This window comes from Neoarius graeffei, chromosome 1 (genome assembly GCF_027579695.1).
Source record: "Neoarius graeffei isolate fNeoGra1 chromosome 1, fNeoGra1.pri, whole genome shotgun sequence".
In the NCBI taxonomy this organism is placed as follows: domain Eukaryota; kingdom Metazoa; phylum Chordata; class Actinopteri; order Siluriformes; family Ariidae; genus Neoarius; species Neoarius graeffei.
Window position 1 is genome coordinate 84,266,009 of NC_083569.1, and position 16,699 is coordinate 84,282,707.

At 44.0% G+C, this 16,699-nt stretch overlaps 1 protein-coding gene across 1 annotated transcript in view; it reads left to right on the forward strand.

Moving 5' to 3' along the window:
* Positions 1-16,699, forward strand: part of LOC132899645 (E3 ubiquitin-protein ligase TRIM39-like) — a 141,508-nt gene that overhangs the window by 16,901 nt on the left and 107,908 nt on the right. Inside the window, exon 3 of the mRNA XM_060941732.1 lies at positions 8,177-8,266. Coding sequence (XP_060797715.1) covers positions 8,177-8,266 — 90 coding nt within the window. The remainder of the gene's footprint in view (positions 1-8,176; positions 8,267-16,699) is intronic.

A 16,699-nucleotide genomic window follows, 5' to 3' on the forward strand; every position in this document is an offset into this window, starting at 1 on the left:
CTGTTAGCAGGGGAAGGAGGCGCGCGGCGCGCTGTTCCACCGGCCACCCCGAGGTCTCTGCTACCTGCTCAAAGAGCGTGAAGAATGCCTCGGGGTCGTCCTGCGGGCCCATCTTCGTGAGGGTGAGGGGGGAAGGGCCCGCGGCGGTGGAGTTGGTGGACCCCGCCGACGCGAGGAGGTGCCGGAACGCCCGACGATCTTCCTGTTGCGCCAGCACCAGGGCCTCGAACCGTTGTTCTTGCTCCTTTCGGAGGGCGAGCAGCCCCTGGTGCTGGCTCTGTTGGGCCGTGGCGAAGGCGTGGATCAGGTCAGCGAAGGTGGAGGACTCCATGGGGCTGTGGTCTTCTGTGCTCAGTCCCGGGTTTCGGCACCACTGTGGCAGTTCGTGTAAAGGGGTGGAGCACAGAAGGACGGCAGGACAGAACTGAGCATACAAAACTCTCTTTATTCAGCTTTTCAGCTGTAAATACGCACACACACACATTAGCTGTCTGGTTATCGAGAGAGCCCCTCTGTTCTCACTCTCTCTCCTTAAGAAGGGCGCGGTCCCTGGGAAGACACACAAACATCAATTAACAACAGGTGAAATGATTCTGCCACTTAACTTCCCCGACTCCGCCCTCCTGTCACAGACCGATGCTAGACCACGCCCCCGCTGCCACAGCGTCCATCTCGCTTGAAGACAGACACCAGAATGGAGTCTTCAGAGTTTTTTTTATAGATAGGACAGTGTAGAGAGACAGGAAATGAGCGGGAGAGAGAGAGACAGGGAGGGATCGGGAAATGACCTCGGGTCGGAATCGAACCCGGGTCCCCGGATTTATAGTATGGTGCCTTAGTCATCTGAGCCATGACACCCCCAGGAGTCTTCAGAGTACTTTTGAAGACCATGGGGGAGGTGATGTAAGTGATCCCACCCCCGGCGTGACGCAGTCAACGCGGAAGGTGGCTGGGAGTTGTAGTTCTTAGACACAAGATGGCGCATGATCCCTACATTGTTATCTCATGAATTCCGGTAAAATACAATGTCAAATATCTACGTATTATAGTAGAGAAAGATCAATGTAATAGACTATCAGTTGATTTTAACCTCCTTATAGACTCTGTCCAAAAGAGATTCAATCTTTGGCTTCAAAGAGATTTGTCCATAACTGGAAGATCTTTAGTTGCTAAAGTTGAAGGCCTCTCCAGACTTCTATATGCATCTATGGCTCTTGATGTATCTAAAAACTTATGGACAAAATCATCTTTGATTTTATATGGAAAAAGAAAATACATTACATAAGAGTGTTAAAATAAACAAACTGCAATCAGGTGGTCTTAACGCTATAGACTTCACATCTTTGAATTAAAATTAAATGGATTAAACTTTTCTTTAAAGGACCCATGGCATGGTGGTTTGTTGATACTTTAAACAGGCTCGTGGAGGTTTCCGGATATTATATCCGCAGCCTTTCTCGAAATGAACCCTCGGCACGTAGATATAGCCTCCTGGGAGAAAGCTCCATTTCAGCCCTTTTCCCAGTGCGTTGTTTTGCTAATGAGAAGCATGGAGGCGGGGAAGGGTAGAGGGTGGGGTGGGGGGGCCATGGGGGGAGGGGGCGTGCACACACATACTCGCTGCTATCAGCGCCTGTAGCCACGCTGCTAAGACAAAACCCCTCTCCCTCAGTAGAAGCAGCAACTACAGCAACATATCCAACAGAAGACATGCATTGCGGAGCAATAGTCAAACATAAGCTCATAAGTTACAATCAATTTCCAGACTAAACTCAGTTTAACAGAGCATGCTGCATGCTTTTTGGTTTTGTAGCGCAGAGTACCTGGCTAACTGCAGGAAGCGGTTAGCTGCACAGCTAATGTAGCCATTGCAAGGCTAACGTGGCACCGATTTTAAAACACGGCAAAACGACTTAACAGTTATACACTTACTTGTTCGGTGTTTGTGGCTGATGCGGCAGGGATGCTTGGTATGGACCCAGGCTTCAGTGACAGTTGATGTACAAAACCTGCCCTGTACTGTCCCAAGTTGTGGAAACATTCATCAGGAAAATGCTTCCGACAAACATACACCGTCTTAGGTAGACTCGACGGCGTATTATTGGAGTAAATAAAATTAAGCCACTGCGTCTTCAGGGGCTGTCCCGTCAGCAGTAAAAACAGACTCCTTTCTGTGTTGTCACATCCATGTACAGCGCAATTTCCATGTTTCGCTCGCTTAGGTGGTGTAAAGTTATCCTACTTCTTGGATTTGTCCTACCAAGCCTACTGCGCACGCGCGAAGCCTACTGTACATGCGCAGAACACATGACGTCATTACAATTAGCAAGTTCTCATACAGACCGTTTTATTATACAAAACAAGTCATTACAAATTATTTGACTCGGCCAAAGACTCGACCAATACTCACAAAACATAAAAATCGGCACATGCGTGAAATACTCACCGATTTTCTATCAGCCCAGCTGATCGGTAGGACAAAACTACTGTTGAATTTTCCTACCCTCCTGGATTTCGCGCATGCGCAGTAGGCTTGGTAGGACAAATCCAAGAGGTAGGATAACTTTACAGAACACGGGCAATCCATACAGTGGGTGGGAATCCAGAGGGGGGGCGTGGGGATCATCTCCCTTGCTGACGCAGTAAAGGGAAGAGCCTATCAACGCGCCATTTTGACGCGCCATTCTCAAATGTTGACAAAGGGTGAGCATAGTTTGGTTTACACATTGACATTTCTAGCCACTGGGGTGACTTAAGAAGGTCAGAGGAACTCATTTTAACGTTAAAAAAACTCAGAAAGTGAAAATTTCATGCCATGGGACCTTTGAAAACCCTAATTCAATCTGGAATTGCATTGCTACCCAAATATTCAATTCTCTTGGAGGGCTGAATTTTTTTGCTGAGATGCAATTATATTATCTCCAAGTTACCTGTAAAGCTGTCCAATTTTCACAAGCAACTTTTACTTTCCTGGTCAATGATGTACTCACACAATTTCTCTCCCCACAAATATTTCATTTGGAATAATCAAGATAATATATTTAAAAATAAGTCCTTATTCTTTAAAAGATGGATTGAGGATAATATTGTACTTGTTAGTCAACTATTGAATGAAAATGGTCAACTGTTCACTTGTGAAGAATTTCTTTCAGTCTATGGTTTCCCTGTGTAGGTATCATGCCGCCATCTTGGTCTAAGAACTACATTTCCCAGCCAACTTCCGCGTTGACTACGTCACGCCTGGGCGGGATCACGTACACATTCCTCAGGTTTCAACAAAAGGACTTGGAACTCGGCCATCTTCGCTCTTTCGCGTCGGACTCCAACCGAGACTGACCAGAAGAAGGGTACTCACCATCAGACGTCTGAACCGCGCGTTTCCTCCTTTATCTAACTCTGATCAAGTTAGATTTCAGAAACACGCGACTATCAACTCAAGCGAGTTATTAAACCGGTTTGCAAGTATTACTTGTCTTTTAACACGTACGCGGCTGCGAGCAAAGGCAGTTTTCTAAAGAGCTTTTCTCTTTTCTTTCTTTTAAATCCGTGCACGGTGTTGAACAAAGACTTTTCGTCTTATCAACTGCGAAGCTTCTCCAAAGAACCTCTCCAGGCTCCTGTGAACATCTGATTCGTCAGAGATTCTCCGCTTTCTACAGAAAGGCGAGACTTTTGAATTAAGGCTGGCACTGGGCGAAAGATTAGTCTTAGTAATTAATTCACTAAGTGTGAAGTTAGATTCAGGAATAAGTGTGCACACTGTATTATTGTTGATTTTCTATTATTTGGTACTATTGATTTTAATTTGGTTAATCAATAAGTTCTGGCATGTTATCTCTCTCCTAACATTCTAATTTCATTTAACTCACTCATATTGTGACCTCATTAAGATTTCAGAATGTTTTGCCTCCAGAAAGGGCTTTTGCATGCTTAGGAAGAGGCCCTCCTCCTTCCCCTTTGTTCCAAGAGGTCCTGTATCTCATCTTTGAATTAAATATCATAAGTCCTAAGTTTAATTCAACCTTGATAGCAATTCTCCTGTTTACACTTAAAGCCATATAAACTACAGATGACTGTTTGAATGTATTTCAACCATTAATTTCTGGTTTTTGACACACATAGTTTACTAGGCTTGAAGAAAGCACATGATGTAGCTAGCCTTTTCTTTGTCTAGTTAGCATACCTAGCTAATCACTTGGCTACACACACACACACACACACACACACACACACACACACACACACACACACGTGCTCACTAAACTTTGAGGATTCCCCTCCTCCAAGATTGCAGATAAGACACCCTGGTCCATCCTGGCATGGACACACACACACATACCAAGATTGCAGATAACAAAATTCCTGTGTCCCACATAGCTCACAAGCTAAAACTGCTTACACACACACACACACTCTGTTTACAGAAGAGTTCAATTCTGCTGCTATTAGATTGTTCAATTTTTTCTTTTTATTAAAAATTTTATTATCTTTTTATAATAAACTCCATTATTATTGAAATTGCGTGGTGTCTACCTGCTGTTTTTAAATACTTTTGAAGTCGGCCACATTGCAAAAGAACTCCTAAGGTGTATGAATAATTAGATGCAGTTTGGTAAGTGATAAATTTGAAAGAATCAGTTTTAAACGATTCTTCAATTGATTCTTTAAATGATTCACTAAATGATTCACTTGATTCACTAAATGATTCATTGAACGATTCACTAAATGATTCCCTGATTTGATTTACTGACTCGATTCATTGAATGATTCACTTCACACGATTCAAATGAGACTGATTCTATGGTATGATTCAATTCAAATGAGTCAAATTAAACGATTCAATAGGATTGATTCATTTTAACTATTAACCTTCAAATTTAATGAGACTGATTTCATGTAATTATTAAAGAGTGATCACTTATCCAATCTTGAATACCCAAAATCATTAATTACACCTACACCTGTTACACCGAGGGAATTTTCAATTGTTTTTGATGCAATACCAGAAGGTGCGTGAAGATTGTTGATGTCTGCCCCTAAAGGTAAAAATTGCACAATACCTAGCTTGAATCTTAATAATATATATGTGTAATGTTTGCACTCTAATGAGTGTCAAAGCTACTAATCAATGTGTTAGGAATATCATCCGTAGAGAAATTGTGTCCAAACCAGCAGCCATATACTACTGGAATAACTTGTACAATGACATAGACTGGAAAAGTACTTGGGTCTTATCAAGGAAATTTATTCTCACGAACAAAGTACGAGAGGTTACATTTAAATTGCTTCACAGATGTTATCCTGTCAAGTCTAATCTCATAAAATATAAGAAAGATATTGACACGCAATGCTCTTTCTGTGGTAATGCTGAAGAAACAATATCCCACTTATTTTGGGATTGTACATACGGTCATATTTTCTGGGTTTATTTAAATAACTTCATAAATACTAAAATTGACCACTCTTTCAAAATTAAAATTCAATATGTTTTATTTGGTCTTATGAAATCTGAGAAAATAACCATAGACAAAATGTATGTTATCAACCTTCTTTTAATGCTTGCCAAATTTCATATTCATTGTACAAAATTTCTAAATCAAAGACCAGATATTATTGTTTTCAAGGCTGTATGTTCATCATAAGGGGCGGCACGGTGGTGTAGTGGTTAGCGCTGTCCCCTCACAGCAAGAAGGTCTGGGTTCGAGCCCCGTGGCCGGCGAGGGCCTTTCTGTGTGGAGTTTGCATGTTCTCCCCGTGTCCGCGTGGGTTTCCTCCGGGTGCTCCAGTTTCCCCCCACAGTCCAAAGACATGCAGGTTAGGTTAGGTGGCTCTAAATTGACCGTAGGTATGAAATGCGAGTGTGAATGGTTGTGTGTCTCTATGTGTCAGCCCTGTGATGACCTGGCGACTTGTCCTGGGTGTACCCCGCCTCTCACCCATACTCAGCTGGGATAGGCTCCAGCTTGCCCGTGACCCTGTAGGACAGGATAAGTGGTTACGGATTATGGATGGATGATAATCCATCTGTACTGAAACTTCAAAGTGAAGATTCTCTTTGTTGTTTTTTTTTTTAATGTACAGATATAAAATAAGCTTTAAAAATAACAAAGATACATAACTGACATAATCACACATTCAGTTGTATGATCGTGGAACTTCATTACAATTCAAATATTAATAAAGATCATTTACAGTTCACACTGATATTAAAATGATCAATAACATTTGTTAAAAGCTGCTGATGTCTGTGTGGATAAAACTGAACAAACATGAGTTTCTCCTTTCAACAAAAATACAAACATTATTCTTGTTTTATTTAGAACTAAAAATTTTCCTTAAAAATACAGCATGACCAAAACAAGTGTGAATCTGGAATAAAATAATTCCACCATGTGATCATGAATGAATGAAGTCTCCATTTGGGCCAAATGCTGCCATCTGCTGGGACAAAGATGAAATGACGTGGCCCACGATCTTCTCCGATAATCACGATAATCTGCAGGAAAAATAAACCACATTATTGTTATTTCATGTGCAGTTTGAATGATCCACATGAGCAGAGGTGAAGTCAGGGAGGCGGAGACAAACTGCACTGTGATCATATGAGGAACCGCCCCTTTATCAACCCCTACAAAGGTAACAAGGAAGGGATTAAAGTCAAAGTGACAGCAGTTACAGCGCACATCGAGAAGAAACCCTTATTTTCACATCAATTTCTGAAATGAACTGCAGGATTTTCACCGACTCTGAAATATAATCACAGACAATTTTCACTCCCTGAAAAGAGGCGAGTAAAATAATGCCGCTTTTCCACTACAAACGCGGCTGAGTCGGGCTGAGCCGTGCCGTGCTGAGTTGGGCTGAGCGGGGCTGTTGGAGTTGCATTTCGACTACAACTGCGCTGAACCGTGCTGGCTGGAAGTGGGTGGATACACTGGGTGGAGTTAGCGAAAGTGGGTGGACGTCAGGTGATGTCGTTAAGCAGCGCAAACAGTGACATCAGTGATCTTTTAAGCGGTAGTCTCACAACCCGAATAGTAAACAATAAACATGGAGGACATGGAGTCGTTAGTGTTGCTGGTCTTGGTGCTGTGGCTTGTCACCGACAACGCCAACAGATACTGGCAAGAGCGCATAGATGAGGCGAGGCGCATAAGGCTTCAGAAATTCTCGGAATTCGTAATTCTTCTCCTTCTGGGTTTGCGGTGTTTACAGATCCCAGCGCGCTCGCGGGGCGTGTGTGGGCATGTGAGGACACTCCTCCTCACCAATCAGTGCACAGGGGAGTGTCTGCTCACGCCCCCAGCCTCAGTCGGCTCGCTTTGGCTCGCTTCAGCCCCACTCCAAAACGGTGCGAGTTTTAGAGGCTAAGCAGGGCTGAAGCGAGCTGAGTCGTGCTGGTTTTTGGTAGTCGAAACGCGAGCCGTGTCGGGCTGAAGTGAGCTGAAAAAGGGTAGTGGAAAAGGGCCATAAAGGTATGTTCTTCAGTGAATGTTTCATAGTTCAGAGGTTTTGTCAGTGTGTGATTTATCAGGATAAACTGCACATGTTAACAATGTCAGACAGAGACAGAGTCTCTAACACACTGCTGAAACACTGACACTGAAATACAAGCTGATTATAAGTGTTTTTATTGAGGTTAGTTTAAAAACTGTGTCTTTAATGATCAGTGATCAACCGAGACAACAAAGCTGAAAAACAGGTTTAAAGGTTGCTGTGTTTTATTAACTGCTCAAAACTAAACTGATTCCAGCATGAACACTGAAATACAAGTTAAAATACAATTATACCTTATACTTGATGACCTAATTTCCCAACTGTGTGAGCTGTGCTGAATTTACTGGATGAAAGGTGTGTGTGTGTGTGTGTGTTGGAAGTCCAGAGGTGATCACTGGGTGAAACATAAACTCTTATAGAAACATATCAGTCAGTGAGAATCTGTGAATGATCCAGTTCCTGAGCTGAGAGCTGTGAGAATGATCAGTGAAATCCTGTGTTTATTACAATCTAATGAAGATGAGAATGTTTCGTGTGTTTTATATCACAGTCTAAATGCTTCCAGTGTCATTGCTGAGGTTTAACACTGCAGACAGGCCTGTGGAGTCAAACAGACTAATCAGTAACACCTCATACTGTTACATGTGTGAACTGAATGATGTGATTTCTGACTGAAAAGGTTCAAAACACAGGAGGAAGAAAATGGCTGAATCTTCATCACCAGCAAAAGACAGAAGAAGAAGCAGCATGGAAGAACCACGTTCATCATGTAAGTTAAACAATCATGTATGAGCGGTTTATGTTAAAAATTGTTATGCAGCAGTAAATTTCTGTTTCTATCGTTATAACTAATTCACAGGGACTTGTACTGCATGGTGGATGAGCTACATCATTTAATGAAGGACTATTATGAAATTTTGGCTGAAATGAAGGGTTATAGAAATGAACTCAAGTCATGGTTTCATTGTTTTTTTGGTGACTTTGTGCCACTTTTCATCTCACACTTGTGTTATAATGCAGGAACATCTTAGAAAGCCAGTTATTGATGCTGTAGATTGACATTGTGTATCTGTGGAGGATGTTTTAGATTTTATTAGCTGAATATTTAATTATATAAAGATTTAATTCAATAATTAGATCCATAGTTAAATGCATCAGAAAATAAACTGTCCTGGAGGAGGATTGTAACGTGAGACAAATCGTGGTCAGGAAACGGGCAACAGTCCAAGAACCAGGAATCAGAAAAACACAGGTGATATAAACACAAGGGCGAAACGGGGGAAACCGGAAGGCAGAAAGGGTCAGACACAGGACTACAATCAGAATAATAACGCTCAGTAGTCTGACGGAATGCAGATGCGATACTGTGAGAGGAACAAAACAAACAAAGGGGTATCAATCAGAGGTGGGGACTTGGACTCGAGTCGACTCGAGTCACTGTTTTCATGACTTGTGACTTGACTTGACAAAACATGAAAATACTTGAGACTTGACTCGGACTTGGAAGTTTAAGACTCGGGACTTGACTTGACACACGATGACTTGAGTGACTTGAGTGTTATTTCCATCGTGTTTTTATTGTGAAAATAAAATGTAATATGCACATACTTCAGTAATTTTGATTGCACTGCCGTTGCGTTGTCACCGCCCTGTCCATCAGGCACGCTCTCTGCGTGGGCTATATACCACGCCCCATGCCACGATGTGTTCACAGATTTCACATCATATCATCATGTCAGCCATCCCAAGAGTAATCACTTTCGGCTTCAAGGGCTACTGCCTAGAAGGTAAACGACGAATGGCGCAGTGCAAGGTTTGCAACGTGACGATTTCTGACAGCCAGACCACGACCTCCAATTTCGTCCGGCATTTGAAGATCCATTCTGCCCAGTAAGTTTATTAATGTGTTGTTATTTGGTGATAGCAGCTAAACTCCTCGTTAGCCAATGTTAGCCACGAGAGTGAGCGGTAGGAGGATTTTAGCCGTTGCAGATGTAGCTAGGGATTCAATTTATTATTGTGAAATTCTTATGTGAATGCTGGTAAGCAATGTAGTTACGTCAAGTTTAATGATATTGTATATCAGTAGTAGTAAGTTGATTGTGCACTTTGCAGTCGTGATGCTGAATAACATAAGCAGCTTCCTACCCTGTTGTTCTGTTTCAGGGTTAAGCTAATGGTCAGCTTGTGAACATGTACACGTTCATGAGCAGTACAAATTCGTGTAAGTGTGTTCGTGTACTTTAGCCAGACTGTCCATAGGGCATAGAGGCAGGGGAGTTTATCATAGCCGTTTGAAATAGCACTGCAGCAACCTGCACATTTTTTTCGTCACACTACCCGATCAAAAAAGAAAAGAAAACTCCGTCCCACTGCCTATCATGCACTATTGAAAAAAGCGCCACGATTTGGATTCACCGGCATGCCACTCGCTGTTTGAATACAGGCTAGCAGCAATACTAAACTCTGCAAAATAGGCTGACTGTGCGCGGGAGTCTTGGTTCCCGCTGTAACACAGTGTTACGAAAATAAATTGTGCAGTCATCCAAACCATGAATTTACATTTAGTATATCAGGCTACCAGGCCGCCAAAACAATGGTTTGAATGACTACAATTTAGAGAGCACAACTCTGTAACTGAACAAGTGCATTGGATATTTCCCAGTGAGGTAATTTAAAAAGTCTCTGGGTAATTGTTCAAGGAAAGATGAATCCCGCGCACTGTCCTTTCCGTACTGTTCCCGAAACGTTGCACTTGTGGAAAGGAGGACAGTGCGTTAGCCACGACCGAAACGTTGTGAGCAAAGTTCCTGTGGAAAGGAATGCGCGGAATGCATATTTCTTTTAACATTTATTTTCGTAACAATCTATTATAGCGGGAACCAAGACTCCGGCGCCAAAGTCATATGTCCCCGCTCCGCACAGGCTGAGGCAGCCTCGGAGAGGGAGAGAGCGAGAGAGCGCTTTTGCACACACCTGTGTAGCTTGTCATATGGGGTAAGATAATGTCACTTTTGCACGGGCGAACAGGTCTTCTTTTTGAGACCTAAATTATGTCTGACACATTTCTCTATCCTTTGGTTTTTTTTTTTTTACTGGCGCAAACATACATCGAAGTCACTTCAGGTTTCTCCACGTGTATCTTATTAATAATAATCATCTCATCTGACGTGATTAGAGATTGGAGGAGCTCATGCCCCTCTTAACCCAAGGTGTCGTCCTACCCTCTTTTAACTACGCACATAACAGAATGCCAATTCCCTGTTTATTTTTCTTGTTGGCTGATGACAATGTGAGAAACTTAGTTGGCTTTCAATCTTGCAATCAATTTTGCCATCAATAAATAACTTTGTGACATTATTACTGTTTTGTTTTATGTATTTTACAGAACATGACTATTTAAAATGCAAATATTTAACAGGTTGGGCACATGTGCCAGGGATGTTTACTGACATTTACTTATGTATTGCCTTTTCAATGTATTAAATTCATATTCTGCTGCTAAAATTACGCCAATACGCCTAAGGTGACTTGACTTGGACTTGACTTGACTTATTATAGGACTTGACTTGACTTGACTTGACTTGACATAGCCTGTGACTTGACTTGACTTGACTTGCCCAAGACAAAAAAGACTTGGGACTTACTTGGGACTTGAAGGTTAAGACTTGAGACTTACTTGAGACTTGCACATGTGTGACTTGGTCCCATCTCTATCAATACAAACGGAGACCAAAAGGAACAGGTGATGGTGATTAGAACTCGGGGGAGCCGCTCAGAGGAAGTGGCTCCGGATTGGCTGACGGAGAGCACGTGGTAGTGACTGGGGCGAGGGGGATTGTGGGAAGTGGAGTCCTGAGTGCTGACGTAGTCAACGCGGAAGTAGGCTGGGAGTTGTAGTTCTTAGACACAAGATGGCGGCATGATACCTACATTCCCCCTTTTGGTCTCAGGGGTATGACGGAGTCGTAGCACTGAGAGCACAGTACCGTATCATCGCCGTGTCCATAGTCCTTGAGGTAGACTTGTTCTGCACAGTTCATGGTGTCCTGTGAAGACTGTGTAAACTTGTGAGTTCCAGTGAGGCAGTTGGAGGTAGAGGCATTTGAGCATACAATCACCATAGGCACTTGGGCATATTAATCACTATCTAACTAGATTAGGGTTACCTCAAAATTTAAACAGTGAACGCTACATATATATTTCATTTCAGTGAACACTACATATATACTTCATTTCCTACTTAAAGAAAATAATAAAACGAGAAAAGAGAGGAAGTGGAGTAGAGAAAAGAAGTGTTAGTGGTTAGGGTGTTAACCTAATCTTCTGGCACGGTAACGGCAACAGATGGTTTGGCCAGAAAGCGTGTGCTACTATGGCCGAAGCTGTCAGGAACGCAGACCCCTTTATCCAGCTTGGCGTATAGCGTTGCTATTCGTTTGTGTAGCATGCATGCGATGCCAGCGGAAAAGACCCAGCCACTGAGAATAAGTCCCAAAACAATCAGACATATGGTAAATTCTAGGTCAGGTGACTCTCTGACCCGGTTTTGGGAGACTATGGTCGAAATTCCATCCTGATCTACACTAAATTTCACCATTTTGGTCCCTTCAACCAGCAGTTGCTGTTGGAGGGTGTTACTGATCTCAAGATCATAACCTTCGAAGGCATCTATCATCTCAATCTCCGAATCGTACCGGTCAGTACTAAGATGGTGTAGGGTGATGTCACCTATGTGAATGGTGGCTCCCTGTGGTACACTAAGGAACACCGTTTGGTTTGGGATTTTCATTCTTGTGGCTGTGTTGTGCTGGTTGTATGACATCAAGATTTCAGTTTTTGGAGTGTTAACAACCCACCGACTACCAGCTCTTTCTACTCTAGTTTCCATATCCTCGTCCTTTGCGGACATTTGACCTACACACTTTTGTTCAGGCGCTTTCGCCCTCAGACCGCACAGGTGATCCGTAGTGTCTCTAAGAAATGGGTTGCTTGGGCAGACCCAGTGGATGTCTTTAGTGGAGGTGCACATCTCTAGGTTGGGAATAAAGTAGACAGAGGGGTTGTCATCATGGTATACTACCATGGGTGGTGTCTGTATGTGTATGCGAACATTGTTTTTCCAGAAACCCACGTTGAGGACAGACTTGAGTCTATATATGTTGTTTCTCTCAATGATAGGTTTCATACTAAATCTACCCATCTCGAAATCTTGTGGACTCACAAAAATGGGGATAGCACTGCTGAGACTATATGCCAGGTGTATTTGCGAGGAATGCACGTTAGTAGTAGTGGTGGATTGTAGTATATTCTCCACCAAGCTAAGGGGTGTGAGATACGATGGGACCTTGCCCCTACTCAGGGAACTGATTGAGTCACCTCCTTCTCTAAGCAGGTCTTGCATTAAATCCCTTACTACTCTGACATATTTGATCTCGTTCTTGATTATTTCGGCCAATTTGTCTACAGTCTGTATAGTGCTATAGATTAGATCAGTATGCATGTTAACGGTTAATGTAGTTCCCTGCAGGGATTTGCCTAAGCCCTGCAGCTGTTCTTGTTGGATAAGCAGTTTCTCTCGGATCTCTGGCATTTCCTTTTGCAGAATGCTAACTTCTCTTTTCAGCGTATTCAAACTGACTGTGTTGGCTGCAGAGACCAATAGAAAACAAGGATCCAATGGCAGATGCACCGATAATTAAACCCCCTGAGGAACCTTTTCTGACGTGTTTTACCACTCAGTTCTTCCTCGGTGACTATGAACGTTTGTAACTATTCTAGCATATGGGTAGTGGTGCGTCTAGCGTGTCCAACTACGTTAGTTATCTCGCCATTTGGTCCGTTATCGTCGATCGAAGGTATCAGTGACTTGAGGTGTTTGCGGTATACGGCCCATGGGTCTAGCCGGGCATATACTCGTTGAATGTGGATGCAACAGTTTGTAAGAAGGAGCCCAGGAGCCTCCTGCAGGACGATGCCAGCTGGGGGGCCAGGCTCCACCACCTCACTTGACTGACTCAGTTGTAGGGTGAGGAGGATGCACAGGATTCCGAGGGAGTCCATTCTGTAACATACAGAAGGTTTTATTTATTTATTTATTTATTTTATTTATTGGGTTGATAAATGTGATCGGGAGTGTTAATATACGCTTAAAGATAAGTGATGCATACAAGCTAAGTAGACAGGATGGGCCTAGCTATCGTCCACCCCCTTTTGGAGTGAGGACTGTTCAAAAAGTTTGCTTCGATTATTATGGACCCATCGATATGAGAGCGTTTGATTAGGTCGGGGTGTCCTAATGTGATACAGGACAGGGAACGGTTTTCCCACGATCGAAAGGTCTCAACCAGGATGGTAGGAACTTCTCTGAGATTCGGGCATAGTAGGCTTTGTGTCCTACACTCGAATCGAGATTCTTTTGGGCACCTGTAAAGGTTGACTGTAGGTGGCATTGTAGGTCGCTGACATATTGATGTGTGGTGTATGCAGTTGCGACGCTCATGTCCTCTGGTTTGTATAGGAGATGCGGGGGAAGAACCATTTCTCGCCCAGTCATCATCTCAAAAGGTGTGACTCCAGTGGTGCGATGAGGGGTGGACCTGATGGCCCTTAGCACCAAGGGAAGTTTCACATCCCAAATTTTACCATGGTGGGTGACATACTCTTGCAGCATGCTCACAATGGTTTGAATGGCTCGCTCTACCTGACCAGAGGATTGAGGGTGGTACGCGATATGGAATTTTGCCTTGACTCCTAACATGTTCCACAGCGCAGCCATTACACCAACAGTGAAATGGGTGTCTGTGTCTGAGTCGATGGATAGAGGGAGGTTTTTCAAAGAATTGTGGCCACTAGGGGGAGTCGCGATGTCGGGTGTTTCAACACCGGACTCAGTGTGCAAAGACATGAACTGAAGTTCATCAGAAATTTGATCTCGCGTGGCACTTGGTTGATCAGTGTTTGCACTAATCTCATTGCAACGAGTTTGTGCATGTTTTGTGGGATCCAACGACTGTGGGATTTTGATTTGTGTAAAGCTGACTAAGTTTAGGTTGCAGGGCTTAGTTGGGATTGGGTCGCCTTGTGAGAGCCGTGTGTCAGAGATGGTGGTGAAGACTTTAGCGCATGTGAGAGGTGCGTTTTGTGTGTTTGTCTTCGCCACCAGGGGGGGCCCTACATCCTGACCCTCGCCTGCTGTTTCAGAGGGATCTCCTCCCCCTTTCACGAGATCTACTCGTGGTTCCTGGCCTAGTCATGCCAGTGGGTAGCTTTAGTCATTTTTCTCGGGCTCTTTGGTTTTATCGGTTGAGGAATTTGACTGTTCCTGTAACAGTTTCCTAAATTCAGCCTTCAAAGAGTCCAGTTCTGAGTGGGACTCATCAGGTTGGTCCGAGTCACTGTGTTGTTCATTTCTACCTCTACGTTTAGTGTTACGGTCGGAACGCTCCTGCCATCTCTGGCCAGAGCGGGGGTTACAATCTTGCCGCTTACCGCCTTGTTTCTTATGACTCTTTCCGTATGAGGAGCGGTTGCCATAGTCACTATGACCTTGCCATCGGTCTCTCCTGGCCTTACCTTGCCGATTCTCCCACTCACCTTGGCGATGGCTCGGCAAGGATCGGGCTGGACCGGGATTTTTCCAGGTGGGTCCCCCTTTCGGTGCTTCACCTCCTTCTAAGGTTAGCGGGGGCTTGTCCTCACCCTGGAGGCTAAGGACTCTGGGTTCATCATCGTTTCCGTTTGTGGTTTTGACAATGATCTCCCAGGTCATTTGGGCTAGCTGCCTAGTTTCCTTCATCGAGTAGCAATTTTGCTGACACATCAGTGTGACTTGTGTCCGCACACTTGGGTGGAGGTTATGTAAGAAAAGGGATTTGAAGCTTCTATCTTCTTCTAAACCTGGTGTATTGCTACCCTGGAAGTAGGCGGTACGTAGCCGTCTATAATATTCACGAGGCGCCTCAGACCGTTTCTGCCTAATTTGTATTGCACACAATGTCGCGGAGGTTTCATCCGTGTACAGCGCATATTCTTCCCTCATGTAATTGCGAAGTTTCGAATAACTATCGCGAACGTTTGGTGGTAGTGTCTCTAAAAAGGCACAGACGCTGCTACTGGAGGTCTTCCAGACTAGTTTAAGCTTCTCTCGCGTTGTGGCTCTCGGTAGGTCCATCAGGCATCGGTCAATTTCTCGTAAATAATCATTTACGTTGGTTCTTTTATTATCAGGATCGAATCGCTCGATATCTTTGGCAAGTAGGTCAATTTGCCGTATGCGGAGGGCTTGGTGCGTGTCTTTACGCGACCCCCTTTGCTTTCCTGAGTGCTCACTATCTGAGCTACTCTGGAATTGCTCCCGTTCCGCACGAGAATCGTAGTCTGATTCACCCGAAGGCGGATCAGGGAAGCTGTAGCGCACTGACCTAGGTGTGCTACGGGCCTGGGCTTGGGATGAGCGCAGGGTGACTCCACCCTGGCTAGACGACAACGGAGTCGTGTAGCGAGTTGATGGAGGTTGGCGGGGCGCCTGGTGCTCGACCAGGTAATCCTCGGTGTCCAGTTCGGACGCCTCTTCCCGCTCTAAACTTTGACGCATGGTTGGGGGTCTCTCACGCCCCTCGCGCCCTTCTTTAGGGTTCTGCTCCTTGGCAGCCCTTCCGGCGCCTTTCTCAGCTTTCTCTAGCCTTTCGGCGCACTCATCGAAGGAGTCCTTCAAGAGGCTACGCTCCCTAGATAAATCATTGACCTCGACTGTCAGCTCAGCATTGCTGGTGGTCAGCCTGTCAACCTCTCCGCGCAGGGATCTGATCTCTTGATCAGTATCCTGGAAGTGTAACAAGAATAGTTTACCTAGTGCATCTTGGACACTGATTGTTGTTGTCTTTGGAGCTCTCATTTGTGTTATTGAGTTGATTATGCCAGCTTGGCACTCATGCCTACTCATGCCCCTAATGGTTGCCCTATCGGAGTCAGAGCAGTGAATGAGGTTTGCGATGACCTCAAAAAGAGACATGTCTTGGCCGTTGTCTCCAGTCTCTGAGGCACGAGGGGATGCCATTTTACTTAGACTGGGTATTGGGTAATTAACCAATCAATGAGTCAATTATCAATTAATTATTATTAATTTACATTAACTATGTAATTAATTAATTAACAAGGTTTATTTGTTTGGAGATGTTCTCTTATCCTAAATTATCAATAG